General features: G+C 43.4%; 1 protein-coding gene across 1 annotated transcript in view; it reads left to right on the forward strand.

The window, feature by feature from the left end:
- The first annotated feature begins 1,576 nt into the window (after nt 1–1,576).
- ELP1 (elongator acetyltransferase complex subunit 1) overlaps nt 1,577–27,559 on the forward strand; it is a 33,781-nt gene continuing 7,798 nt past the window's right edge. The window contains exons 1-31 of the mRNA XM_057373045.1: nt 1,577–1,815; nt 2,908–3,060; nt 4,654–4,735; nt 6,649–6,729; nt 7,083–7,168; nt 7,739–7,838; nt 8,711–8,801; nt 9,311–9,434; nt 10,047–10,137; nt 11,190–11,420; nt 11,699–11,869; nt 12,479–12,578; nt 13,206–13,388; nt 14,224–14,330; nt 14,816–14,919; nt 15,747–15,800; nt 15,895–16,000; nt 16,657–16,772; nt 17,498–17,571; nt 18,175–18,253; nt 18,523–18,602; nt 19,428–19,568; nt 20,659–20,744; nt 21,843–21,991; nt 22,842–22,965; nt 23,386–23,483; nt 24,599–24,800; nt 25,772–25,833; nt 26,350–26,412; nt 26,530–26,590; nt 27,384–27,497. Coding sequence (XP_057229028.1) covers nt 1,666–1,815; nt 2,908–3,060; nt 4,654–4,735; nt 6,649–6,729; nt 7,083–7,168; nt 7,739–7,838; nt 8,711–8,801; nt 9,311–9,434; nt 10,047–10,137; nt 11,190–11,420; nt 11,699–11,869; nt 12,479–12,578; nt 13,206–13,388; nt 14,224–14,330; nt 14,816–14,919; nt 15,747–15,800; nt 15,895–16,000; nt 16,657–16,772; nt 17,498–17,571; nt 18,175–18,253; nt 18,523–18,602; nt 19,428–19,568; nt 20,659–20,744; nt 21,843–21,991; nt 22,842–22,965; nt 23,386–23,483; nt 24,599–24,800; nt 25,772–25,833; nt 26,350–26,412; nt 26,530–26,590; nt 27,384–27,497 — 3,463 coding nt within the window. The 5' untranslated portion in view covers nt 1,577–1,665. The remainder of the gene's footprint in view (nt 1,816–2,907; nt 3,061–4,653; nt 4,736–6,648; nt 6,730–7,082; nt 7,169–7,738; nt 7,839–8,710; nt 8,802–9,310; nt 9,435–10,046; nt 10,138–11,189; nt 11,421–11,698; nt 11,870–12,478; nt 12,579–13,205; nt 13,389–14,223; nt 14,331–14,815; nt 14,920–15,746; nt 15,801–15,894; nt 16,001–16,656; nt 16,773–17,497; nt 17,572–18,174; nt 18,254–18,522; nt 18,603–19,427; nt 19,569–20,658; nt 20,745–21,842; nt 21,992–22,841; nt 22,966–23,385; nt 23,484–24,598; nt 24,801–25,771; nt 25,834–26,349; nt 26,413–26,529; nt 26,591–27,383; nt 27,498–27,559) is intronic.

The following is a 27,559-nucleotide window of genomic DNA, read 5'->3' on the forward strand; positions in this document are numbered from 1 at the left end:
TTAGTACCAGAACAGCAAAATACAAACCTGTCAGATTGGCCTAAATTGCCAAAATGTAGAGTAYGTTAATCTGATTACAACATGCAAAATTTACATATTGCTGTAGCAAAAAAAAAGATATATTTGTCTCAAATTTTTCTTGTTTTGGCATTTGGCCATTTGACTGGATCATAGAGTTGCACAGAATCACAGAATTGTTAGGGTTGGAAGGGATCTCTGAAAACCATCTAGTCTAACTTTTCCTGCCAAGGCAGGATCACCTTGAGCAGAATGTGTTGAAGTAGGATTTTGATGTCTCCAGAAAGGGAGACTCCACRGCCTCYCTTGGCAGCCTTTTCCAGTACTCTGCCACCTTCAACATAAAGGAGTTCTGCCTCATGTTGAGGTGAAATTTCTTCTGTTTTAGTTTATGGCCATTGCTCCTTATCCTGTCACTGGGCACCACTGAAGWGTCTGGCACCATCTTTCTTGCCACCTGCTTTTGAGACATTTATGTCTATTGATGAGATTCCCTTTCAGTATTGTGTACTCTGGACTAAATAGGCCCAGGTCCCACAAGCTCCAGACCCCAAATCATCTTTGTCACCTCTGCTGGACTTTCTCCAGTAGCTCCTTGTCTTTCTTCAACTGATTATCATTACTGACTGATGGAGATCAGTAGGAAAAGGGGGAAGTGTGAAGGCTATAACTCAGATTGGATTCCTTCTTCCCCGTGAAGGCTGCCTTCTCCCCCTCAGCCATACCTAGAGGGAAGTGGCAGAGTGTGACAGCAGCAGTGGCATCAGTGAACAGCACTAGTCTGTGTGAAGGTTGGCCTGTAAACGCTTTAGAAGCCTCTTAAAAGACCTGGCGTTCCACAGTTAGTGCCAGCATGACTCTGAAAGAATCATCCTGCTCCCACTGTCAYCTTACACTCTGGCACTGGCAAGGCTGTGTTGTGTCCTGTTCTGGGCCCCTCACTTTAAAAAGGATATGTGCTGGAGTGCGTCCAGAGAAGGGAACAAGGCTCATGAAAGGGCTGGAAAATACACCTTATGAGAAATGGCTGAGGGAGCTGGGCTTGTTTAGTCTCCAGCACAGGAGACTCAGGGGTGATCCCATCGTTCTCTACAACTCCTGAAAGGAGGGTGAAGTGAGGTGGGGATCAGTCTTTCCTGCTGTACCTGCAGTGAGAGGAAATGCCCTTAWATCTGAGGCAGAGGAGATTCAGATTAGTTGTTCGATAATAAGCTTTTYACCGTCAGGTTAGCCAGGCATTGGAATAGGTTGCCCCGGGCGGTGATRGGGTCCCCATCCCTGGAGGTGCTTAAAAAGCATTTGGAAATGGAGCTAGTGATGTGGTTACACTGCTATGTGGGTAGTTGGACTGGGTGACCGTAAAGCGCTCCTGCAATCTCGGTGATTCTGTTATTCTTTGTGCAGCCTCACAGGGAGCTGAGCTGCTGAGGAGTCGCGGCGCTGCTTTTACCGGAGCGGCGGCTCCAGGCCCGGCGCYCCCCGCAGGGCCCGTGAGGGGAAGGAGGAGCCGCGCTCCGCCCTGAGAGCGCCACCCGCGCACGGCGCCTGCGCCCGCCCGCCCGCGCTGCTCGACATGGCGGCGCTGTGAGGCCCTGGAACCGCGCGGCTTCTATCGGTGCTGGGCCTCCGTCACTCCCTCCCTTCGCCATGAGGAACCTGCGGCTGCTGCGAGCCGGTGTGCACCGCTCCGCCGCCGCCACGGGCACCCCGCAGTGCTTCTGCCTCGGCGCAGAGCCCGGCACGGTTCTTGTGGGCTCCCAGTACGGGCTTGTGGAGCTGCGCCCCGCAGGGGACTCGGTGAGAGCCGGGGCTGCGGCTGCGGGGCAGGTTGCTGGTGCTTGCCGGTGTGTTGGGGTCAGCTTTGGTGCAGAGCTGGAACGAAGTGTTTGCGCTTCTGCCCGCGGGAGCACTCCGGTGTTCGCAGGGAATTCTCCTGTTTCTTTATAGGGCTCCCCCTTCACCACGGTGTCAGCGGGCTCTTGCACCCTTCCCGCGGCTCCCCTTCCAGCAGCTTGCTGCTGTCTCACTTTAACGTGGAAGCCGATGCCTTGGAATCTTGGTGGCTGAAGAGGCWTGTGTGCTTTTAAAATACCAAGTCTGCCTCTTTAAGAGCGTGGCTGTGTTTGATGCGTGTCACTCGTGCGTGGTTTAGTCTTAAGGCACAACCTGACGAGTGGTTGCATCAGGTTCACAAAACAGCCAAGCAGGCAAAGAGATAGTGAAGAGTACAGGAAGAAGCTTCTAAAACTTTGCCCTAGAAAGAAAAAATCCCCAACATGCTGCTAAAGTAATAAAATGCTATTGAGTCATGAATTCCTGTTAGAGGTGGGTTGCTTTCTGCTCACTGAGAGACATCTAATTCTTTCAGTACATTCAGTTCTGAAGTTAACTGACAAAAGATCTTTGGGGTTTGCCAKGGATTTAATTTTCCAAAATTGCTGTACTGTAACAATCCAAATGATTCTCCTTAGATATTTTTAAGCAGTGTCTAGAGGTCTGCATGCCCACTTAAAAATAGTGGAGCACTTTAAGCAGCCRCCCATGCAACTCTTAATGTTGACACTATGGTGAAGTATGAAAAGGGTGTTGAAAGATAATTAATAAGGCAAATTGGAAGTTGTGTGTTGTTTGTTTCCATATGTGGGTTTTCCTATTGTCTTCTATCACTTTTACCAAGAGAGGATCTTCRTAGTTTCCTATGAAAAAGTAAAGATAAGTACTTGCAAGTTGGTATTCTTCTGGTGCCATTCACACACTCTCTTCTGCTGTGTAATGCTTTGTGTAACTGCACTAGGATGAAATGTACTTATAGATATTACTCTGTCATTTCTGCAAAAACTCCAGTGAGATGATGTGTAATTACTAAACCGTTAGCCTTTCTGTATCAAGGTGTCAAGAGAAGTTTCCTTGACTGCGGATGGTTTCCTGCCTGAGGATGGAAGTGGCTGCATTGTGGGTGTGGAAGATCTTCCAGAGCAGGAGAGTGTGTGTGTTGCTACAGCAGCTGGAGACATCCTACTGTGCARTCTGAACACAAAGCAGGTAACGTGGTGGGACAGACATAACAGTACTGTGGGAATTCAGAGTAAAGAATAACACAATTTCTTTAGCAGCCTGTTGTATGATTATTGCATACTGAGCTGTGGCTAGTCTCTGTTCTCTGGGCAGACAAGATGATTTTTGTGGGAACCTTGAAAATTACTAAAGACAGAGTATATGCTTTGTAAAAGAACTGGAATTGAAATGTTCACTTCCAGATCCAGAGCCTGGGTCCTCCCCAGTGGGCTTCCAGCAGCAGAGGATCTCCTGAAGAGTCTTACAGAAAACAGGATATTGCTGAGACTTACGTCAAAAATAAAGCAATCCAYTCATAATTCACAATGTAGCCACCTTTTTATTAACAGTTGATACATATTGACATGACCTCAGATATGTCAGAAATTGAAATATGTGCTTTCTCTTCCTTCCTCAGTGTCAGATTTGTATGGTCTTCAGTAAGATACTTAAACACCACAGTAGCACCCTCTGAAATCTGAGTCAAGTCCCACAATACCAGTCCAACAGTGCAGGTTTAGGTAGGCATGAGGTGACAGTGGTCTATCTGGGTTAGCTGTAAGGTTGTGGTTATTTGCAGCTTGCCTGCTTTGGTTCATGTTTGCATTTGTTTTGCAGATACTTAAATAAGTACATAAAATATGAGGTCAACTGTATGTGGAAAACATGTCCTGTATTGCAGCTTACAGTATGTCATAAGGGAATAGAAATTAACAAAAGCATGTGATACAGGAAACTTTTTTTTCAGCAATAGATGTGTCAGAGACCAGGTTTAACTTCAGATTCTTTATTTGAGGGGTTTTGGATTACTTTCAAATTTTAAGGTTGTCATCTTTTGGTGCAGCCTGGGCACCAAGAAAGAGGTCTAGAATATTCCTCTGCTTGTTCTGAAACCCTGTGTATGTGGGTAATACTTAGTCTTCCAAGGAGCGCTCAGTCCCCCTTTCTTATCTGAAAAGATTGTGACACCCAAGCCTAATACCTTGAATAGCATCATCTTGTTGTTTATGACAAGTGGTGTATTGTTCTGTTCCATGCCTTTTTGCAAATCAGCATAGCACTGCATTACAGAACTTCTCTGCCCGCTGTTATGTTCTCATATAAAACTAGCCCAGTTTTCCATAAACGTAGGTGTATACAGTTGTCATGTTCAACATACACAGGCTGATCAGAGTTTAACTGTATACTGGAATTGTCTTGGTGAGAACSATTATGTCTGTGTTTTGTTACTAAAGAGTATTTACCAATGTATTMACACACCCTATCAGGCAATAATAGTATTGATAGTATACATGCTGACAAGACTGAGAGTTGCAGAATAAAGTTCTTACTGAAACRATATATGGTAGAAAGTGCTAGTCTGTACATTACCTGGGCTCTCATTCATAAACTTTCTGGGACTATTTGACTGAAACAGTCAGAAAAGTTTCTTTTGTTTTGTTCAACACAAAGTGTAAAGTTAGATTTGTGCCTTTTTTAAGTAGAAGGCAATTTTCTTTTGCCTTCGTAAATTTGCTTTTGTGCTGGAATAGTGCTGCATTCATGTTCTTGCAGTTGTGTGATCTTGTTTTGATCTTGCAGGTGGAATGTGTTGGAAGTGTGGACAGCGGTCTGAGTGTCATGAGCTGGAGTCCTGACCAAGAGCTTGTTTTGCTTGCAACAGGTACCAAYAGCAGCCTGTAAGCTTTCTGCCTTTCGAAGTAAAACTCACTATGACCAAAGCACAAAACACAACTCAGATACAGAGAGAAGAAGAAAAAGTTATTAAACTGGRACTAGGACTCAAAGTGGAAAAAACTCTACTAGATCCTATACATTAGAGTTCATTCCTCCTCATCCAGGAGGTGCTTCAAAGATCCAAGCAGAAACTGTTTAGGCCTAAAAAGCTGTTTTGTGGAAGAATTATTAGTCCTTAAAACCTTCCCAAGAAGTATATTTGATGTTGCCTCAAAAACATAGACTTCTTTATATCCCCATTTGACTTAGTAACAAAAGCTGTTTCTTGGCCTTTGGTAGGAAATATATGTGTCACAGGCCCAAATTAGCCACAGGTGTAACTCACCTAGAACTTGAAATTAGCCTCAGACAAAATAGACATAGAGTGCTTGAGGCTGAAAGGAAGATCTGGAGGTCACCTATTCCAACTACCTTGCTCAAAGCATGTTACCTAGAGCAAATTGTGGGAGATTGTGCCTGGTTAGGTTTGAGACCCCCATAAACCCCTGTGGGCATCCTGTTCCTATCTGTAATCAGCCTCAGAGTACAAAACAGTTTTCTTAGGTTTTAGGGGAATTTTCTGTGTTTTAGCTCATGCCCATTGTTGTGTGTCTCTTAGCATTATCAACGTCATGGCTGTGTCTTCTTTACCTCACCTCCAAAATAAATATGGTTACACACACTGATGAGATTCCCCTGAAGCCTTGTTTCTAGAGCAGTCTGGCTTGTCTCAGTCTTTACTTCTGTGACAGATTTTTCAAGCCCTTAATCGTCATGTGACCCTTTGCAAGACTCATTCCAGTATATCCTTGTCTGTCTTGTACTGAGATGCCCAGAAATGCAGTCAGCATTTCATGCATGTCTCACCAGCAGAGTGGATGAGCAGGATCACCTCCCTCAGACTGCTGGCCGCATTCCAAATGCTGCCAGGATGCTGTTGCCCACCTRTGCATCAGGGCATACTGCTAGCTGGTTCAGCTTAGTGCCCCAGAGATCTTGGTGAATTGGAAGGGTAGTGTGTGACCATGTGAATGATGTAGTTTATTTTTTTACCAAGCTGCTCTCCAGCCACTTAGTTCAGTCTGTCTTAGTGCYTGAGTATATTATTTTCCCTATGCAGGACATTACTTTCTTTCTTGTTGAGCTTTATGAACTTCTGGACAGCTCAACTTGCCTAGATGACAAGGTCCCTGTGGACAGCAGCACAACCTTCTGCTGYATCTGCTGCTTTTCCTAGTTCTGTGTCATCTACAAACTTGCTGAGAGTCCCATGCRCCACATCATTAAGGAGGATGTTAATCATTGCCCCTACTGTCCAGGGGCATGCCAGGGACTTACCTCAAGCTGCACTTCTGACAGTGCTGGCAGTCTTTTGARCTTAGTAGTTCCTCTGGTTTGCCACGTCCTTTTATCTGTCCCATATTTCATAGGTTTGTCTGTGTCTGTGGCACACAGCATCAAAAGCCTTATTCAAGATTAGTGAAAACCAATGTTCGCCCCATATCCACAAGCTGGTCATTTGATTGTAGGTAGTTCTCAGGATGGTATGATTTCCTTTTCATAAATCCRTGGTGACTGTTCCCAGTTGCCATCTTGTTCATGATATCTCAAGAGAAAAGGTACCTGGTACTAGTTTGGAATGTGAGAAAAGCTAAGGTTAGGMCAGGAAGCATATTTTTGAGGGGAAAAACTTGGAAGTGTACTGTTTCAGTTTGAGATTTCATGCTTYGAAGGATGTGTTCTCTGTAGTACCGTGTTTTCTATATTTGGGTCCATGACAGAACAGTAGGACAACACAGAAGAACACTAAGTTTTTATTTGCTGCAGATACCATTACTGTATTTAATACTTGCCTTACAGGTCAGCAGACACTCATCATGATGACAAGGGATTTTGAACCAATTACTGAGAAGCAAATCCACCAAGATGAGTTTGGAGAAGGTGAGAGGTGCACTGAAATGAAGTTGCCCTAACTGATGTGATTGATATGTTGGAAGTATGTGGAGAGTAAGGAAATGGAGCGGAGCACTTTGAGGCCCTAGGAGACATTTTATTTAGACTGTAATGCTGCTGGACAGCTCAAGGGGAAAGTCAATATTTTTACTTGTCAGGATAAATTCAAGTAAGTTCCATGTACCAGAGTACTTTCTGGACTATGTAACTTCCCTGCGGGTTTTTAGAATAAAATTTGGCAAGAAGGTGAGGGTTCCTTGAAGCTATGGTTGTGTGCATACTGCACAGTTGTTAGGGTATGATCTATAAATCTTCCACTACAATGATTATTTCTTCTTCAGGAAAGTTTGTCACTCTTGGCTGGGGTAAAAAGGAGACACAGTTCCACGGATCAGAAGGGAAACAGGCAGCACAACGCAAACAGACGGTATTATACTGGTTTTTTGTGTCAAATTGATGCTCTCTCTGGGAAAACATGTATAAAGAAAGTTTCTGTTTTTCCTGTAATGCCAATTTGCCATCACCTTTCTGGTAGCTGTCTTTTGTCTGTTTCTGGGTTGTCTGAAATCATGCATTTTTGTCATCCTTCTAATTCAAGAAAGCAGCAGGGACTACTTACTGCTTTTCATACAGAGCTCAATGTAAGATTTGCAAGCATTCCAGCATCAGTCCTGAACAATTTTGATTCACCATGTGTCCATCTTATCCACCGCTGGTCTATAAGCAGAGACCCTGGTGAATCGGAAGGATAGTGTGTGATCATGTGAAGAGACAGTCGTACGCACTTGGAGTTGGAGCAGATTGAATTAGACAGTTTTAATTCTAGTATTTCCTAAAACATGAGAATTTTGAATACATTTTGAATAACGMGTTTTTAACTTTGTAGCCTTGACACTAATGGATGAATTTCATGCTAAGGCTCTTGAAACAGCTGTTTAGACAAAGACAGCTGATGCCTTCCCAAGCTTTGATGCAACTTTCTTTTGTGTGGCTTCAGGAAGTGTTACCAGCATCAGCCTGGGATGACGGCAGGCCTCGGGTGACATGGAGAGGAGATGGGCAGTTTGTTGCAGTGAGTGCAGTCTGTCCAGAGACAGGTATGGCACCAGACTTCTTTGAAATAGCAATGTGTGTAAGGGGCTTTTAAAGCAAAATCTAGGTAAGTCAAGAACTGGATGGTGTTTRTGGTCTTTTGGCCACTTAAAACGGGTGAGTTGAGCTATTTAATTGTCCTTTTCTCTGTAMTGATGTTCTCAGAGGCATTTTACAGACATGATACTTCACGTATTTTCTTTGGTTTTCAGCTCAGTGACATGCCAGGGGGGTTATACTACTTTGTAGATACTGTCTGAACTGCTTCTTTCACCTGATCAAGCTTTAAGTAGTATCTGATAGCCTCCTAAAGCCAAATAGATTAATCTGTTTGGGTTTGTATACCCACTGTCTCTCATACTGGCAGTTTTTGTAAAGTACTGGTAYTACATTTTCCTTGGTTTCCCTTGGCCCCGAAGTCAGAGAGGTGATGAGCATATGCATTTCTTCTGAGACAGTAACTGATACATTCCATGATAAATAATACTTTTCGAACAGTTCAAATGATCAGCTTATTGAACTGCCCCAAACTGCACTGCTCTTCCACGAATTTGTGGTTTTATCTTCAGTACTTTCAGTTAAGAGAGGATCGTAAATTTATAGGAAGATTTTGACATTTCCATAGTGAAAGCTGAGAGGGAAATGACTATGACTGAACTGCATCAGACTGAAATTCCTAACACAGTTCCTTTGGTCACTTGATTACTATGGGAAAACTGGCTGAGGCAGAATAAGTTCTTAGCCTTTAAGGTGTACAAGAGAAATCTTCTTTTCATTCATGTGCACCAAAATTTGCTCTTCCACCCTCATAAAATTAGGGAAGTCTCTTCCCAGTGTTTCCTTAGACCTTTGTCTCACTGCCTCTCTCAACCTGTAGGTGCTCGGAAGGTCCGGGTATGGAGCAGAGAGCTTGTGCTGCAGTCAACAAGTGAACCTATCTCAGGATTGGAACAAGCACTGTCATGGAAGTGAGTAGTAAATCAGTCTGCATGCTGACAGCAATGTTGCTTTCCATTCTCTGGTCACAGTCTTTGATCAKCATCAATTTCATTTCTTCAGCATTTTGTTGATTTTTCCCATAACTTGAAAAAAGCTGCCTTCTGATTCAGCATGAGGAAGAGTAGCCCTTTAAGCGCTGAAAAGCCACATATTTGTGTTGCAAATGGGAAAAAGGGTTAGATTCTCTGCATAGAATCAGTGTCAGGTAGATTTGGGTTTAGCTGTGTAAAAAGGATACCTGTATAAAAGATTCCTTTAGCTGTATAAAAGATTCCTTTCCCAGTGCTGACATTTATTTGCTCACCTGTAAATATCATCAGCTCTGGTCTGTCCTATGACTTTATCTGATCAGTGCTGAAGAAACACATCCTCTGCTGCCTTTTTCTTCATGTCACTGGAGAAAWGTGAGATTATTGGTGTTCAAAATGACAGCTAGTAATTGTGTRAGCAATGACTTTTCGTTTGGCTCTTTTTTAAGACCCTCCGGAAACCTGATAGCATCTACACAAGAAAAACCCAACAGACATGATGTGGTTTTTCTGGAAAAGAATGGACTTCTTCATGGAGAATTCACCCTCCCATTCCAGAAAGGGCAGGTCAAAGTAAGTTCTTTGTCTGGGCTTCTTTGATGAGAGTGTAATGGAGAAGAGGACTAGATCTTTTCCAGATACTAGGGGCAAGTTTTTAACCTAAAACTTAATGCTTGTCCTAAAGGAAGAAGTGACCTAAAAAGGGAACAATGTAGAAGCCTGTGGAGAGAATGCAATGCCCTCTGCAAGCCCATAGTACTGAGACAGATAGTACAGGATGATTGTAGCCCTGGGGTACCTCTGGGCTCTGTATACTTTCTACCAGGCAAATGATTCTAAAGTGCTTTTCAGTATGTCAGCCTTTGCAAAAGTGAGGTCATATACTCACACTATCCCAAAGAAGTGAGAAGCTAATGCGAGGGCATTACTTCAGCTTCTGTGCTTCGGTACTGAGAGGTCTTTTGGCAGATGCTTTCTCAGTGACAAAGAAAGCAAAGAGAACACTGCTATCATTTTCATGGCCTCTTCATCTTTGGGGTTCTCACCTTGTCAGGAGCTTTGCAATACACCAGGGTTATCTTTGTGTATTTATCCATGCACCTTACCTTGTGAAGATAAGGAACTCCTCCTGGTCTTGTAAACTATCTGGGAGCAACAATATCAGAGCCATGTTTGTTTCTGCAGGTTAATGAAATGCTTTGGAATGCAGATTCCACAATCCTGGCTATATGGCTGGAAGACTTGAAGGTGGAAAATTCCAACCCAAATACTTACGGTGAGAGTGCTGTGTGAGGTTCTGGCTCTTAATGCTTGCCTGCAAATGTTGTTAGCAGTGAGTACTTACCTGCAAGTTAGGAGACAGTGTGGAAGCTTACTAATGGCTTTGAGACTGCTGTGCTGGTGTCATGGTTTAACTCCAGGCAGCAGCCAAGCCCCACATAGTCACTTGCCAACTTTCCCATCAGCAAGGTCAGGGAGAAAATCAGGAGGGTAAAAGCTGGAAAACTCGTGGGTTGAGATAATGGCAGTTTAATATGAGAAAGCAAAAGCCATATATGACATAAAAAACAAAGCAAGGAATTAATCCAGTGCTGCCTGTGGGCAGGCAGGTGTTCAGTCATGTCTAGGACAGCAGGGCCCCATCATATGTAACAGTTACTTGGCAAAAAGATGCCATCACTCCAAATATTCCCCTCTTTCTCCTTCTTCCTTCAACTTTATATATGAATATATAAATGTTTTATGGTCCGAAATACCTCTTTAGTCAGCTGAAGTCGCCTGTCCTAGCTGAGTCCCTCCTGACCCCCTAAGCACCTGCAACTTTCTTGCCAAGTTGGCAGTACAAAAAGCAGAAAATATGTCGCCTTTCTGTAAGCCCTACTTAGCAATTAATAAAACATATCTATATTATCCACCCTATGTTCTGTACCAAGCCAAAACACTGTCCCATACCTTACACTGTGAAGAAAGTTAACTACCCCAATCAAAACCAGCTGGTGAGGAAGAACTGGCAGTTCAGCCTGAACTTGAAGCATCTTCCAGGCTGCTGTAACTAAGTGGTACAAATGGAGCACTAAAGATCTGATCCCTTCATAAAGCAAGGGTACCATCACACAAGGGTAGCTCAATGAATTCTGGGATTGACCTTCACACAGAGTATGTTGTTTTCTTGTGCTGGACATTGTATGACACGGTTCATGGACTGAAGGCTAGGACTATTATTTTAATGGCTCTTAACCCACCCCCAGAAGAGCAGTGATGGTTGGGRGGGTAGTTTTGAGCTGGGTCTCAAGTACTAATCTGTAGTAACAATTTGTTTTTCTACAGTTCAGCTGTGGACCACAGGAAACTATCACTGGTACCTGAAACAAAGTCTACACTTTGGTAGCTTGGAGGAAAATCGGTTGGTGTCACTGCTGTGGGATCAAGAGAACGTGTACAGACTACATATACTCTGCCAGGGCTGGCATTACCTCTTCTACGACTGGCATTGGTCCACAGACCATGGGCTGGGAGAGAATAGTCAACATATGGCAAATGTGGCTGTCATAGATGGGGGTAAGCAGTGGGTCTAGGGTCAGAAAAAGTGGTGTAGCCTTTTATATTCAGTCTGTGTGGGATTATGATAGTTCTTACAGTTGTTTCTCCAAAGCTGTTAGGGAAGGGTCCATGTCATTGGAAGAAACTTCGCGAATAGTTTAGTGAAGATAACCACTAAGAACACAGTAACCATTTTCCTGTAACATTATTTCTACTTCCAGTAAAGAGGCCAGAAAGAGTCTCACTAGCATTTGGACTTGGCTGCAGCTTGGATTTTATTCTTTTTTCTTCCACAGACAAAGTKCTTGTCACAGCGTTCCAGCACGCTGTAGTGCCTCCACCCATGTGCACCTATGAGCTCCAGCTCCAACAGGCGGTTAATCAGGTTGCATTTCATACAGATCCCAARCATAGTGGGGACATGGCCATCCTGGATGCTGGTAACAGGATCTCCTTGTACAGATACGGTGAGAGYACATTGTAACCTTGTTAAAAGAACACTGTGTTCCTGAGAGTGGTACCTTGCGGAACTGCTAAGGTGGCGGTCACTTAAACCGTTAATAATTAGGAACAAGATACTTGGGTTAATTGTGAGTTCAAGCTCTGCTCTCATTTCCAGTAGTTTGAGTGCCACAGGAGCATTTTGATGGTGCATTGACTTTGTGATAAGACAGTGTTTGGCTCTTGGCTATGTTCTTGTGCTGGTAATAGTCCCCTGCCTAGCTTCAGCCTGAGTGCAGCGCATGGTATCTTGCATAAGCTGCTCTTGATGGCATGATGCTGACTGGCACTGGGAAGTGTCTGAAAATCTGTCTGGGGCAGCCAGCACTTCCCAAAGCAGTTCTGTATGCAGTGTGCTATGAGGAAACAGTTGTTTTGTACTGTAATGTTGCAAGGTGACTGTCTTCCTCAGAGTGAGTGTTAATGAGAACTACCTGTTGGCTGTACAAATAGGGATGGCATTTTCTGACTTTTTAAATAGATTCAAAAGGCTGGTTTTTGATAAGATTGAAGATGGAAGGAACTCTGTTGGGAGGGTCCCTAAACTCYGCTTTGTTCTGCTTTGTGCTTACTAGGACAAGGAACAGTGAATGACCCTACTGTCAAGATTGGAGCTGTGGGTGGAAATGGATTTAAAGCAGCTGTGGAAACACCATGCCTGGATAAAACCTACAGGTAATATGGAGCTAGTAAAGCTGTGGAGGGGAGAAGAGGGTTGTAACTGGCTGGATGTTTTAGAGGTCACAGCTCTGACCACTTTTCTCAAGATTTTTAAGAGGCTGTCAGATAACATGGTTTCATTTTGTTGACACTGCAAATAGTGCTGAGAAATGCCCTTTACTGAGTCATTGAGGAAGCTGTGACTGTCAGTGACAGCATTGAGATATCCATTCCTGTGCGTGGTGCTGCAGTTTGGCTCTGGGAGCAAGAGCATAAAGCAGTGACTGTGCACTGCCCAGGCCCATGATCATGGCACAAAGAGCAACAGAGCTACTTGCATGGAAGAGACAGTGAAGTGACAAGGTTAAAAATCTCACTGTGCTCTCTGTTTGTTCCTAGAGATAGTGGGCRTGGAAGCACCTACAGAAAACAGATGGAGCTTCCTAGGTCTCATCCTTTATTTCCAGCCCAGCCTGTGGCAGGAGTCMTGCTTTGGGTATCTGTTTCTGCACTGGGGTCCTCCTAGTCATGCTATGTATCTGAACAGCCATGCTGCACTTAGGAAGYCTTCTGCCTCTCTAGTGTGGTGGCCCGTTGAAATCATGTTCTATTTGCGTCCCAACCTCTCTTACCTTGTGACAGAGTTGATGTGAGCTGTGGCAGCAATGAAGTGATGAATCCTCTGGGGCTCCGATTTCTCACCTGGCTGCCAGATGACAGYTTCCTTGTTGTTGGTCAAGGTCAGCATGCTGCTCAGTCTGTCCTTCAYCATCTGACTGCAGTGCCTCACGTGGCTGGAGCTGAAGAAGAGTGCCTGAATTTACGGTATTAAAGATCTGTCAGTTGTGSCTCAAGTCTGAGGATGCTTCTGGATAGTGCCTAGAAGGAATTAAGTCTCATATTAGACTTGCAGCCTGGAGGCTGTGGGTTAAGGAATTTGGCTCTCTTCCTTCAGGAGAGCCAAACAGCTCATGAATCTGCCTACTGGTCAGTACTTGCCTATAGTCCTAATGCCTACACCTAATAGATATAATACACCTATAGTCCTAATGCCTACAAGGGTGTATGCTAAACATGCTGGTGTCAACCAGTACAGGATAGCCCTGTTCCTTGGAATCTGAGACCCTTGGGGAATGGGGGGGGATGGCACATGACACTGAATTCCTCCACTCTACCTTTTGCCCACCTTTATCAAGGTCCAGAAGGGTACCACTAGCCACTGAAACTGTCCTCCTCCGCCTCCTCCTCCTCCTCCTCCTCCTCTCTCACTGTTTTTTGTGAAACCAGTTGAGCTAAAATCAGACACAAAAAAAAATACGCTTCCCAAAGAGGTCAGGTATCAGCACAGAACAGGATGCTCACACAGGAGAGACAGGATGATTTACATTTGAACTGTAGAACAGAAAAAGAGGTGTGTGCTTGCAGAGTGCTGCAGTACAGTGACCAGCAACAGTTAGGCAAATGCCCATTGGCTGGAGGTGCTCGTGCTCTGTGGTSCCAATGTCAGCTGACATAGGTGTGAGAAGACTGCAGAAGATCCTTACATGAACGAAGTGTGTTCATGCTGGAGATGTGCATCTTTTCATCTGGGTAAAAGAAAGGCAGGAACGAGGTGTTAAGTGTGTCTGCCATGACTGATGTTTTCTCTGTTTTGCATCAGGTTGTCAGTGCCTGTAGATGGAGAAGTGATCAGCCTGTACTGCAGCCCGGTGACCAAAACTGTAGCCTTGCAGCTGGCTGACAGACGGATTCTAAAATACCTGTGGGGTAAGCTGGGCCCTGTTAATACCTGGTCTTAGGTGTAGTTATTACAGATTCCTTAAAAGATTTAATGAGATTATTTGACTTTCAGGGACTTGAGTGACTCTTGCTGAGTAGTTGGTGCTGCCTTTCATGTTCTCTGAGGTCCCAGAAATGGGCTGAAATTAGTGATTTGTGTGAGAAATGTTAATTTTATACTAATACACATATATTTACATACATGTGCCCACACACACTAAGTTCAGTGCTGACTGACTGCCACATCCATAGTTATTCTCTCTGATTCCACGGTGGAATAAAGGCACTACTGAGCCCCTAGAAGTTACCATCTTCTTGTCTGCTTTGTCCTGGACTTACGTGCCAGCGTTCCTCCCCTCTGTCAGATAGTGTAGTTTATTCCCAGGTCTGGTTTTCTTCAAATACGTGTCATGTGGTTTTAATGTGTGAATTTTTGATTGGTTGGATAACAATTGGACCTTCTTTGCTCTTAGAGGCTGCTACTCCAGTCCTTGAGCCCTGGTGGAATAGCAGTGGCTCAGCTGTTCAGTTCCCCTACCGTTGTGTGCAGACTTCCATCACAACAATCAGTGGTGAAGTAAGTGAGACTGTGAGCAGATTAAATTCCCTACTCGTTTGTTCTCTGTGTCAGAAGTACACCATGGTCCTCTACCCAGGGCCCAAGAATATTTGTTCATAGTGTTCTTTGTAAGGCCCTGTGCAGAGCTGAGAGCTTGCAAATCTTTCATTTCCTTCTAGAGCATTTCTAGTGGATTGCAGTTAACACTCAACCACTCCATTCTGTGAATACAATGCATAATTTCATTAAATAGTGAGAAATTTCAGAYTGGAAATTTCTAGCAGTTAACTGCCATGCTTTTTTTGAAAGGACCATTTTGCATTATTTTCTATGAACTTAACCTATTAGCACAWATGCTGCTCTGAGTTACTGCAGATCTCCTACTCCTGTATTTTCCTTTTAAGAGTTGGTTTCTTAATWTCTACAACAGCTTAAAGAATGATTAGGTGTTTTGCAGGTATTTCAGGGGTTTCTTTCCTTCAGTTTGTATCCAGCTGTAGGAAGCTGCTTTGTTCTGCTCTGTATTGTAGCTTTTCCTCTGTGTCCTGGACCAAATTCTACTGAATAGAAAAGTCTAAATTTCTGGCATGGTTTCTGCTTCCRTTTTGTGACTGTGCAGTTACAGAGTAGGACAAGCTGGATTTTTAGCCGTCAGTGTTTAAAGATGCTTAAGTTTTAGCCCTCCTGGAAGAGGGGTTGGATGATTTGCTGTCTGCTACTCTAAGTAATTCATGTGAGGTACTTTTTACCTAATTGTAAGGTACTTCAATCCCTTGCTTGTCAATGTTGTGAAATACTGGAGGCTGTGATGCTAATAGCTCATAGTTGTCCTTCTTTTTGTACAGGAAGTAATCTTGGGCCTCACAGATCGATGCCGACTTTTTGTAAATGATACTGAGGTACAAAGCTTTTGCTTCTTGTTCCATTCCCTTTTCCTCTGCCAAAGGCAGCTTTCCTGTTCACTAACCTGTGATAAACTTCATTTTTCTACAGGTTGCTTCAAACATCACATCATTTGCAATACACAATGAGTTTTTGTTGGTGACAACCAACTCCCACACCTGCCAGTGCTTCTGCTTGAAGAACCTATCAGTGAAAGGTAAATATCAACACTGGCTGCCTGCTGCAGCTAACTCATAGCATTTGTCTTGGAAGCACAACATGTCCCCGTTTTTCACATCCAAACTTGCTGTATTTCGGTTCCTCAAAGGAGCTATTTAAGACATGAGAGTAAGAGAGCTGCTACCAGAGTGCAAGGAGCACAGGAAACTGACTATATGTCACACACTTCTCACAGGGAAGAGAATTTGTGCTGTAGTTGACTCTTCCACTGTTTTCAACAGCCTAACCCTGCATTCTCTCCCTTCCCTCCATGTCCAAAAGAAGTCATCTGTGTGKTAGAGAAGTGATCACTGAAGGAAGAGTTTCTGTTGGTGTTTGGCTGTGAGAAGTGTGATGACCTTGGTGAAGGCAGAATGACAGCTTATTGTTCCTTTACACCTTTCAGTGGTACTCTGACCTGCCCTGTTGAGCTTTGTTATCCTGTTGTACAGAGAACACATCCCTGCTTYGTGTAAAGGTACATTAGGGATTAGCACTGAGCAAGTTTCATCCTGGCAGGAATTATTGAAGATTGCTGCTGTGTTGGTGGCTTGGTTGGTCCAGTACAGCCTTGCTGGGCTCCTGTAGCATRAGAAGTCCTTACTGAGGTGCTGTGTTGCATGTGCCGTGTGTGGTGATAAATGTTGTCTTCAGCCCTCCAGGCTGGCCTGAGCGGTGCCACTGCGCCCAACAGTGAGACCCTTCGCAAGGTGGAACGAGGTTCACGTATCGTCACAGTTGTTCCCCAGGACACAAAGGTTGTGCTGCAGGTCAGTGCTCTGCCCATGTCTGCTGACATCTGCTATCAGGGCGTGCAGGAACCCATCACAGTGGGCACCTCACCAACCTGCAAACAGTGTGTGGGCTCTAAAAAACTGGTGTCCTATCGTGCTGCAGCACGGCACTTCACAAATCTCCAGCTGCCTGGCTGGAGGCAGAGGGAGTTGGAGCATGCTTGTGGAAGTTAGGTTCAGTACAGGCAGATAGGTACGTGCAGAACAGGGAAGGACTATTCAAGTTTCTAATGGCTGAGATAGTGTAGTGGTACACATTGTGTCTTCGCACCGTGAATCTCAAGWTTCACTTCCTAGTACTTACTAGCAGTGCTCCATTAGCCTTGGCCCTTAGTTCTTTGCTGAGCTCACTCTTAAGAACCAGCAGAGATTCACAGAATGGAGAAGGATGTAATTTGAGAGGTACTTGTGGAAGTAAGAAGCCCAACATCCTCCTCAGAGCCGGGGTAACCTCAAAACTTGATCAGATTTCTCTGGGTCGTGCCTAGTTGAGTTGATTCCATTGAAGGAATGCTTCTGAACTGACAGAATGTTCAGGTATTTTTCCACAGGTGTTGAAATTGCATATCCTCTGAAGTGAGCAAACAGGCCCATGCACTTGCAAGTAGCAGACAGGCCTAAGAAATTGACCAGTCCTCACTTCATTTTCAATGTAGGCAGAGTAATTRCAAGTAAGTAATTGTGTGGATCTTGTGTTTTAGATGCCAAGAGGAAATCTGGAGACTGTTCACCACCGTGCTCTGGTTCTTGCCCAGATTCGGAAGTGGCTAGACAGGTAAAAGGCACTAGTGTATTCTTGTTTTCCCTCCCCCTGCCTAGCTRTTAGAGGCTGACTGACCTGGAAAAGAGAGGGAGGCTAAACTCAGGAATTGACCCTGTTAGAAGGAGCAAAACTGCTTCTGGGGTAACCACCTAGAAGTGGTACCAGCTTTCAGCAGTGCCAGGTGCTACTTATTTCACCACTGAAGGGCTTGTTGCATGTGCTGATATTGTGTGTGGGAGAAATCTTCATCTGCTCCATTCTTCAGACATCTCAGTGACATCAGGATTARGCTGGCTGTTTCCCATTTGTTACTGAATTAATCTACATTGAAATTTTCTGAAAGGGAAATTAATCCAAAATGTAACACTCTCTTTTAACGGAGATGAAAATATTGTAAGTTTTGTATTGCTTCATCAACTTTGCATGCTAGTGTGTCCTGCTACAGGGGTGAACAGTATTGACCTTGCACATTTTTCTGGAAGGCAATCTACACAGCTTTTTGTGTAGGCTGTTCTCATCCTACTGGTTCTTTGCTTATCTCTAGTCATTTACTTTTTTTGTGGGTGTTTCATCTTATCCACTATGTAAAYTGTTCCACTTGATTCATTCCCCCAGGCTTATGTTTAGGGAAGCTTTTCAGTGTATGAGGAAGCTGCGAATCAACCTCAATCTTCTCTATGACCACAATCCCAAGGCAAGTCTGCCCAGTTCTCTTGTGTCGTTTGCCATGCTAATCTACCCTGGAATCCATCACCACTTAACAGTGGGCTCAAAAGTGTAGGTGGTGCTGTAATTTCYGCTTTCAGCAGTGGTGGCTGTTCTGCACTGCAGTATTATCATGCAGACAGATCAGATTTACCATTTCCTTCACCCCATGCTTTCAGAGAAGGTCTCTGAATTTATTCTGGATGTACATGTTCTTAGTGTTCAGAATAACAGTGGTAATATTATTGTTCATTTCAGGTATTTCTGGAAAACACAGAAACCTTTATCAAGCAAATAGATTCTGTCAACTACATCAACTTGTTTTTCACAGAACTGAAGTGAGTATAAGTCTGCAAATGGAAGCATGCGTGTAATCAGTGGTGCTACATTATTTTGTCARAATACTGGCAACTCTTCAATGTGCRTGCAAGGAACCAGTTTGAAATCTGGCGTGTTGAGTCATAAAGGCTTGAGTGAGCTCAATAGTTTTAGGGACAGTGTGTCTTGTTGGGAATTCCAGCTTATTGGCAGCCATTAGATTTTTGCAGCAAGTAATTGATGCGTTATCTGCCTGCTTTGGTATCTCTTCTGGTTTGCTGTAGAGCAGTAAACCCAGATAGAGAAAGTTTTGCTCCCTCATAAAAAGGAGCAAGGCAGCACTGCTTATCTGGAGTCTGAGGCCAAGGTACTTCCTTGGATCCTCAAATCAGGTCCCCTGACTTCCTTCTTGTAGGCTGAGTCATGAGGCTTCACAGCAATGCTAAAGTCAATAGTTGTGTCGGAGTTGATGCTATCACTTAGGTGTTCAGCTTGATTTCCRGTTTGGACCTGACCAGAAATAATAGCAAATTACTTCTTTTTCTAAATGTGCAGTGGATAAATCCATAGTGGATTTAATGGAAGACAGTTCTATCTTGTAAATCTTGCCTTCTGATTTTTCTTGCTAGTGAAGTAGTTGTTTGACCAGTTCTAGGGGTTTTTTTTMATGCCTCTCTTAGTTGACAATCAGTTGGGACTGCTAGAGATTTTGAAGAGCTTTCTGTTAGTGTGGCAGTTGTTGAATAGTTATTTTCTGCATGCATTTGAGTTTCTTAACCTTATTGTCTTTGTTTTGGGCTATGTGACAGATGGTACTCTAATTCACATTACCTGTTTTTATCTAGAGAAGAAGATTTCACGAAGACTATGTACCCATCTCTGAATGATAGCAGTAATACCCAACCATGCCAGCATCCTGATCAGAAAAAAGTAAACCTCATATGTGATGTGATGAGAGTTGCCATGGAGCACATTGAYCCTCAAAAGTGAGCATTTTCTTACTGTAGGTGAAGGAGCCATTAGAGACTTCTAGAATGTCATTGGCAGCAAGCAAAGCTGTCCTTGACTTAAGTTATTTGCTGTAGGTTCTCTGAGRTGAGCTTGTGTTCCACAAAATTAAGTACACTGTGCCTTCCTTGTTCTGAGAATGCTGTTCTGGAAATATCTAATAATTCCACAGATAGCAAAATAACATTTTACTACCAGAATTAAAATAACAGATGCAGGATGCTTATAAAGATTTAGGACGTACACTCAATTYAGGGTCAGTCTGTGTGGTATGGGAATGAAGACATGAGCAAGATTCTCGTGTTGGGGAGTTGTTGACTTTTGAAGCAGCTGGCCCTTTGGAAAGATCACAGCTCTTCCATTTAAGACTGAATTATTTTGTAAATAATTACTTCCATGTTCCCGATTAAATACCTTTTTGGTAACCATCCTCTTTGGATGAATCAACACCAGACAAGGATTAAAGGTGGGAAAGCAGACTAATTACAGTGCCTGGTGAAATGGTGCTAAAGCATTTACTTGGATGTTAATGTTAAGCAGTGGAGGGAGGAGCAACAGATGGTGGAGAGCTGCTGAGCCCTGAGAATTTAGACACCTTCCAGCAAAGTGTTTCAGAAAACAAATCTTCTGCTTGACTGGAAAAGCTATTTTGAAACAGTAAACGTGAACTGTATGAATGTATAAATAATGCTCTAGAAAGCTTTCCTTTTATAAAGGCTTTTTTTTATGCCAAATTTCATTTGGGAAACTGTGTCCAGCTATCTGAACTTTAAGAGAGAGGTGTGTCCTCTTCATCATTCTTGGCTGGCATGGTAAGGAAGCTCATTCAGCTCAAAACACTTCAGTTTTGTGACATGTGTGGGAAGACATGCTGTGTAAAAAACCCTTTCTGGTATATTCTGTTCTTGTCCCATGTTCTCCGCATTCCTTTTGAAGGATCAAGATGCCTTAGCRATTCCTTTTTTTTAACTAAGATATAAACTAGAATGTGCACATTCTATGCTAAAAAAAGAATAAGCTGTGCTTCTGCCTTCTCACTTTCTCATTCACTGCTTCTTTTTTCTTCAGATACTGCCTATCAATACTGACAGCACATGTAAAGAAAAGTCCTCCAGAACTGGAAATTGCTCTCCAGAAGGTTCATGATCTTCGAGGTTTTGTATCAGAAACTCAAAGGTTTTGAAAATGGGTGGTTGGCAGGAGTTTTATGTTAAGGAAACATTGCTGWCCAGCCAGAATTGTTAAGGATACTTCCCTGTCTGACTACCCAGGAGCCACTCGGCAGTCACATAGGCACCACCTGAGCCGTGACCAAAGCCCCTTCACAGCTACACCCCCACACTCRGGCAGACCAGGATTCCTTACCARTTCAACCCCAGGTTTTTCATACCAGAGTCTTAAACATCCCAGTCCTTAACATAATTTAGTCTTGGTGCAATAACTAAATAACCAAATAGCAGCTTGAGCTAGTGTCTCTGAGGAGGGTCTTTGAACAAAGGAGCCCCTGGCCCTGTGAGAACTTGTGTACTTCACAGTCTATCCCTGCAAAAATCTGAGGGTCCTTAGCTCCTGCTGTGTCTCAGTATGTCACAGGTCCCTGTCCCCTTTGTTATGCAGGGGGTTGGCAGTTCATACTGGAGCTCTCACCACCCAGAGCTCAACTTGGAGCAGTGGGAGCAGTAGCTGCTGCTGCACCCTGAGCTACTTGCACTGAATGCATTCCTCAGCACTTTCTTTGTTAGCAAGGTTCACCCAGAAAATTATTTTAAGGTGACTGTTTATGGAGCAAGCCAGAAAACACAAATGTACTTGAAACCAGCTRTGTGTTTAAGTATAGCAGCATATCAGCTAAGATATGCTGCTTACATGCCCTCAGCTCACGCTTTTACCTGGATTTACTGGCAGATACCCCAGAGTTGGACCTGTTTTTGTTTTCCAGTTGGAGCTCTAGTTTTCCCAACATGTAATAGGAAGATTTTATTCTGGATCCTGGTATATCAARCTAGGAAATGTTGCCTTTATTCTGTACTGATGCTTCCAGCTCGTCACAGTGCACGATTTGTGCTGTGCTTGGGATGGTCCTTGAAGTTGCCCAGTAAAGGCAAAATCACCATTCTGCAAATCAGAACAAGCTGTTAGTGTGGTGATGCCACTCTGATGTCAGGGTTGTGCTTGATGATGCATTCTTCACTCACAACAGGGTTCCACTGCTGATGGTGTAACAGATCAAATGCTGCTTTATCTTGTTGCAGAAAGTACTACGCCAGATGTCCAAGCTGTGAGTGCAGAAGAAGCACTGAAGTACCTGCTTTTCCTTGTGGATGTCAATGAATTGTATGATTATTCCTTGGGGACGTATGACTTTGATTTAGTCGTCATGGTGGCAGAAAAGTCTCARAAGGTCTTGTCTTACAGTTCCAGCTAAGGAACTTTTTTACTTTCTTAAAGGTTCTTTGCTGTCTGCAGATCAGTGTGTTTTCTTAGTAATGGCTTTCTACTCAGGGAGTATTTCCAGTTGGTCAGAAGCCCTGTGTGTGCTTGGGATGGTGCTGGGAAGGTGTCAAGTCTCTCCATTCTTTGGTACTTCTTGTGCACAGCTTTGGAAATTTGTTTTTGTTCAAGACGAAACAGTGCTCTTGTAGAGCAGCAGGGCGAAATAGCTCTGGGGAAGGGAGGAACTGCTATGTGAAGTGTTATGGCTGCATGCAGTCCATTCTCAGTTCTGTACTCTCGATTCTTGCTTTTTTAGTGGTGCCCATGATAAGAGTGTGTGTTTTCATGCAGGTTTAATGTGGAATCTCTGAACTGAAATGCCCATCAGGATTTTCAGAGTTTTCTAATGTTACAGCAAAGTCTGCTGCCCGTCAGTTAGAACACCCTATTCATGTTAACAGGGTTTATGACCTTTGGTGTGGGGAGGTTGATCAGCCTTTTGGCTGCAAATTTATACATGATCATAGATAACAGAAAACTACACTTGATACAGGACAAAGCCTTGAATTTTAAATGTTGCCACCCTTTAGATAGTGCTGAAGTCTCTGTGGGAGAGTCTAGCAGTTTAAGTCAGTAATTTCTGGCAAGAGTATAGATACAAATTGGTTCTTTCAGATGGCTTACATTTGAGGGTTGAAAAGCACCTCTTTAGTGTATTACCATGTATTTTCAAATATGGGACTGTCCGTTTATGAAGAGGGGAGCAAATAAGGATTTTAACAGGTTACCTCAACTGCAGTTTTTATTATTCTTTGCAGGACCCTAAAGAATACTTGCCCTTCTTAAATACACTTCGGAAAATGGAAACCAATTATCAGCGATACACAATAGACAGACACTTGAAGAGATACACAAAAGCTCTTGGCCACCTCAGCAAATGTGGTAGGTGTCCTCGGGAGGATTTCTGCAGGGTAACATTTCCATTTTGGAGAGCCTGTGGGGGGAAATAGCTGAAAAAAGAGAAGGATTGCACAAGACCATCTTCCYGTCTGGTAATGAGTGGTGAACTTCTGCTACATGTTCTTTGTACTGTAGTTGGTGTGGGGAGAAAGAAGTGTTTATTGCTCTGCAATCATGAAGTCTTGTATTGTTCCTGTTTAAGAGAATTGTGCCTGGTTAATATCTCTKGCAAAAGTGGAACAAACATCAAGGAAATGAATGCCTTGATTTTGCAGTAATAGAATGGGTGCTTTTCCACCCAAGCACTTCTAGTTCACACCTCTAGTTCTTGATGCTGTGAATTCAGACTGTCTAGAATGTACTTTTTCTTCTTTTTTTACAAAAAGTGAATAATTTCTGCAGGTCCTGAACACTTCTCTGAATTTCTGAACTTGGTGAAGGATCAGAATCTGTATTCTGAGGCCTTGAAGCTGTACCTCTCTGACACTCAGGAGTACAAGGTGTGTAACTGTGTGTAATGGTGCAGTGTCAAAGCTTTTTATTCACTTATGCATGTGTTTGGATGTCCTCAGCGCCTTGCATGCGGACARGAATGAAACTGTAGCTGTTTGTGTTCAAGTTCTGTAGGTCATTACTATTCCAGTGGTGTCTGAGATGACAGCTGGAATGACTCTCAGCATTAACCCTGCAGGGCCTGTCATCGATGGTTCTTATTCCTTTGATCCTATGACTTGGAAGTTCTTTTCTTTCTGCTGCACTGACTTGCAGTGTGCTGAAGAACTCCATAACCTCATAAAGACTTCTTCCTGTCTTGACCTCTGTGTGGCTGGCACATTGTGTAGGGACAATTTGTTATCCTTGAACTGTTTTGAAAAGTGTTAGAGAGCTTCGACACTTAGATGTGCTGTTTCCTAGGACATACTGTCCCTCTCTGGTTTCAGTAACACTGAAGAACATCGGTTTGTCCAAAGCTGAGATAAAATGTAAATTCATTTAATGTAATCTAATGTAGATATTGTAAATACACAACAAACAAGTCTTTGTACGAGGAGCAGTTATGTGAGAGGGGAAACAAAGAAAACAGGTCTATTTGCAACACAGTAAAAGCAGAAGGGAGTCTTACTCATGAGGGAAGTCTGTTCCTGAATKACTCACTGGGAGTGTTTTATTATTCCCCCAGTATCCTTCCAGTCAAATCTGCCTGCCCCTTCTTCATGGAGACACTCCATGAGCTTTGAGTAGCCTATAGAGGTACAGAGCTTGTCTGTTCCCTTGTGCCAGTGTTTGTTTCCTAAAGTAGGTTGGTTCAGAGAGACATTATAACAAAAACTGCTCATGTGGGTGGGGAGGAAGGGTCTGGTTTCCTGCAGTATCTAGTTTACCCAGCATTTGATGTGGAGAGTTAGGTACCTCCCCATGGCATTTGCTGTAGCTCTGCAGTGTCTCYGTGTGGTCATCATCAGCCTTCAGCTTGATGTAGATTGAAATGGGGTAGAAACTTTGTGCACAGAAACTCCTTGGAGAAGCTGAGTAATAGGCTTTTGTTGATAGGCCCTTAATTTTTACTAATGGAGAACTGCTACTGACTTTACTGATTTTTTTTTGCCCCTTCCAGGATATCAGTGATGCATATGGGGAGTACTTGAGTCAGAAGCAGCTGTGTGAACAGGCTGGATTGATATTTGCTCGTGCTGGCATCTTTGCAAAAGCACTTGATGCTTTTCAGAGCAGTGGCAGCTGGCAGCAAGCCCTGTGCATGGCATCACGGCTTGGTTACACAAAGGATAAGCTGTCCAACCTGGCACGGAGCATGGCAGGTAGGCCTTGAAGAGATGGAAGTGTGCAGAGCAGAATTGGCTGCTGTTACTTATGGTTCACTTTGGTTTTTCGTAAAATTCAGTGAAAACCTCAGTATTCAGCAGAGTTTTTCTTAAAAAGAGAACAAACCTCCCATGTCTCCCCAACGGTTTGTGCATTTGCATGTGACCTTTGTTTCTCAGAGGAGCCACAAGATGTTGAAGCTGAGCTGGTAGACAGCCCAGGAGTTGCCAAGCTAGGTGTGGCCTTGGCTGCCCAGTTCTGACTCCTTGCATTGTTTTCTTGACTGGTTGCCAGACTGCTCTTCCAAATTGCCTCATTAGTTAATTTCAAGGAATGGACATGCTCTGAAGTGTCTAACATTACTGAGGCCTCTAGACATTAATTGGTCTAAATGCTGTGCCTATTCACTGACCTTAAAGGTTGTTGGATGACTTGGAGCTGCGTTTTGTTTTCTCCTTGAAGCCAGCTAGCAGCTAAGACCAGCTTTTATATGTAAAGGTGTGTGCTGTTTTGATGCAGGAGAAAGAGGTAGCYAGTCACAGAAATTGTGCTCATTAGCACATGTGAGACGTAAGATGTGTTGTGAMCCTGGTGTATATTTCAGCAAGGGAAATTTCACGGATTTCAGCAAGAGAAACAGAGCATCGTCCTTGTTTCAACTTTACTCAGCTGGAGTTTACAAAGGGCACATTAACATAAATCGAGTATGGCTTCTGGGAATGTCATCTTCTGGAGCTGGATACTCCAGTATTTGCTTTTTCTGTCACTTAATGTTATTTAAATCCTTCATATCTTGCCTTTAATATTTTTTTATGATGCCCCTTTTAAATTACAGCTGTAATTCGGCGATTGAGTATATGTGTGTGCATATAGAAAGTGTGTCAGTGAGTGGGATTTTCCTCTTGTGACTTTGTGGCACAAAATCCAGCTTGTTTCTGGAAAGCTGACACTCCACCTTTTCTTGTAGGAAAGCTAGTTGAACAGAGAAAGCATGCAGAGGCAGCCATTCTCCTGGAGCAGTACAGTCAGGTAATGTAATCACCCTCCTGCCTGTGTCCCAGTAAWGCCCTCTGTCAGACAGATACACCATCCATGTTTTCTCTGTTCTTCTCCACCATATGTGACACTATGCATGTTGACAGCTTGGGTAGAGCAGACCAGGTCCAGGTAAGGCAGTGAGCAGGGTGGGGATAAATGCTGTGTCCCTGAGTTTTTCCACTCATGAAAGCTGCACGTATGTATGCCCTTTGGTATGAAAAGTTTTTGTCTGAGCTGAAACATGAGGGCTGGAATAAGGAAGACAGACTTCCAGAGGGATCTCCCTTTAGTGTGGGAGAAGTAACATAGTTTTGCTGRGTTGGTTTGTTGTTTTTGTTTGCTTGTTTGTTTTTTTTTTATGACAACACTTCAAAGTATCTGTCATAGTAGTGTTTTCCTGTCTTGGCTGTGATACCTGCTGCATAGAAACACCCATYTGAATAGCTTCTACCTCAGCTGTTTTATTACTAGCAGCAGCAACAGCCCATGGTTGTKCTTTCCTTCTAGGACTATGAAGAGGCTGTTCTCCTGCTGTTAGAAGGGGCTCTTTGGGAAGAGGCTTTAAGACTGGTAAGACATTCCAAATCACAAGAACAGAAGTGGAAATACATTTTAGAGTTCAAAAATAAAGGGATGTGATGTGGGTTACTTCCTTAAATGATACCTTCTTTTCTTTCCCTGATCCAGATTCACAAGTATGATAGACTGGATATCTTGGARACCAACTTGAAACCTGCTATTTTGGAAGGTGAATCTGGCAAGAACCTAAAAGTTCTTTGTGTTGTAGAGACTAAAGAAGATCATTACTTGTGGGTCTGTGGGAAGTCASAGCATTCCAGCATTGCAAGGTGTATGGAAGGATATATTGCTTCCATTTGATTGATGCTCCTCAATTAGCAGCATTTGCCTCTCTCCAATGCATTTTGAAGCCCYGCAGTGCAGATCATGGGATATTTTTAGCTTAGTCAGGCTCTTTTGGAGCTTTTCCAGACCTGACAGTGAAAAGCTGCAAAGGGATCTGTGTCTGCATGTCCACAAACAAGCAGGACAGTCCTTGTTCCAGAGCATATGTAGCAGCAGAGCTATGGAYGAGGAAAGTGGCTAATTGTCCTGTAAGTTTTGATGAGCAGATTTTGGAAATAAAAAATATTTGATAGCTATAGGCTCCCTTCCACAAAGGAAGGATGTCTTGTTACTATTCCTTGTTCTTCTTTTCATGCTTTATGAGTTGAGATATTTTTTTTCTGTAATTTAAATATGATTAATGGACAGAGATTTAGCCATAGAACTTTCTGTTCTTCCTCTATCAAAAACAAGGCTCTTGTTCTAGAAAACATTTGTCTGGCAAATTAATCCACTCCACATCCAGGTGTATCTTGCTTGGTGTGCTCCCGTATTAGAGGCTTTGAATTTCCTTCCACTTGAGGCCTTTTGTGTTCTTTGCACCTGACTTCTAAGCTGACTTGTTGAAGGACTGTGTAAAAAATGCTTTTCTGTTTCTCTTGCACAAATGTTTATSTTCTGATTTTCTTAATGAGCAGCTCAGAAAAGTCAGCTGATCTTCCTAGATTCCCAGAAAACAGCATTTCTTCGCCATAAGAGTCGCCTGCAAGTGGTCCGACAGCTGAAGGAGAAGGCCTGTGAGAACCTGCAGGGTTGGTAGTTGGTATTGAAATGTATATGACTTTCTCTGCTTGAGTAACTGTAATTGTAGTTT

The sequence above is a fragment of the Malurus melanocephalus genome, unplaced genomic scaffold, assembly GCF_030028575.1.
Source record: "Malurus melanocephalus ecotype Western Australia unplaced genomic scaffold, MMel_1.1 scaffold_184, whole genome shotgun sequence".
NCBI classification, from domain to species: Eukaryota; Metazoa; Chordata; class Aves; order Passeriformes; family Maluridae; genus Malurus; species Malurus melanocephalus.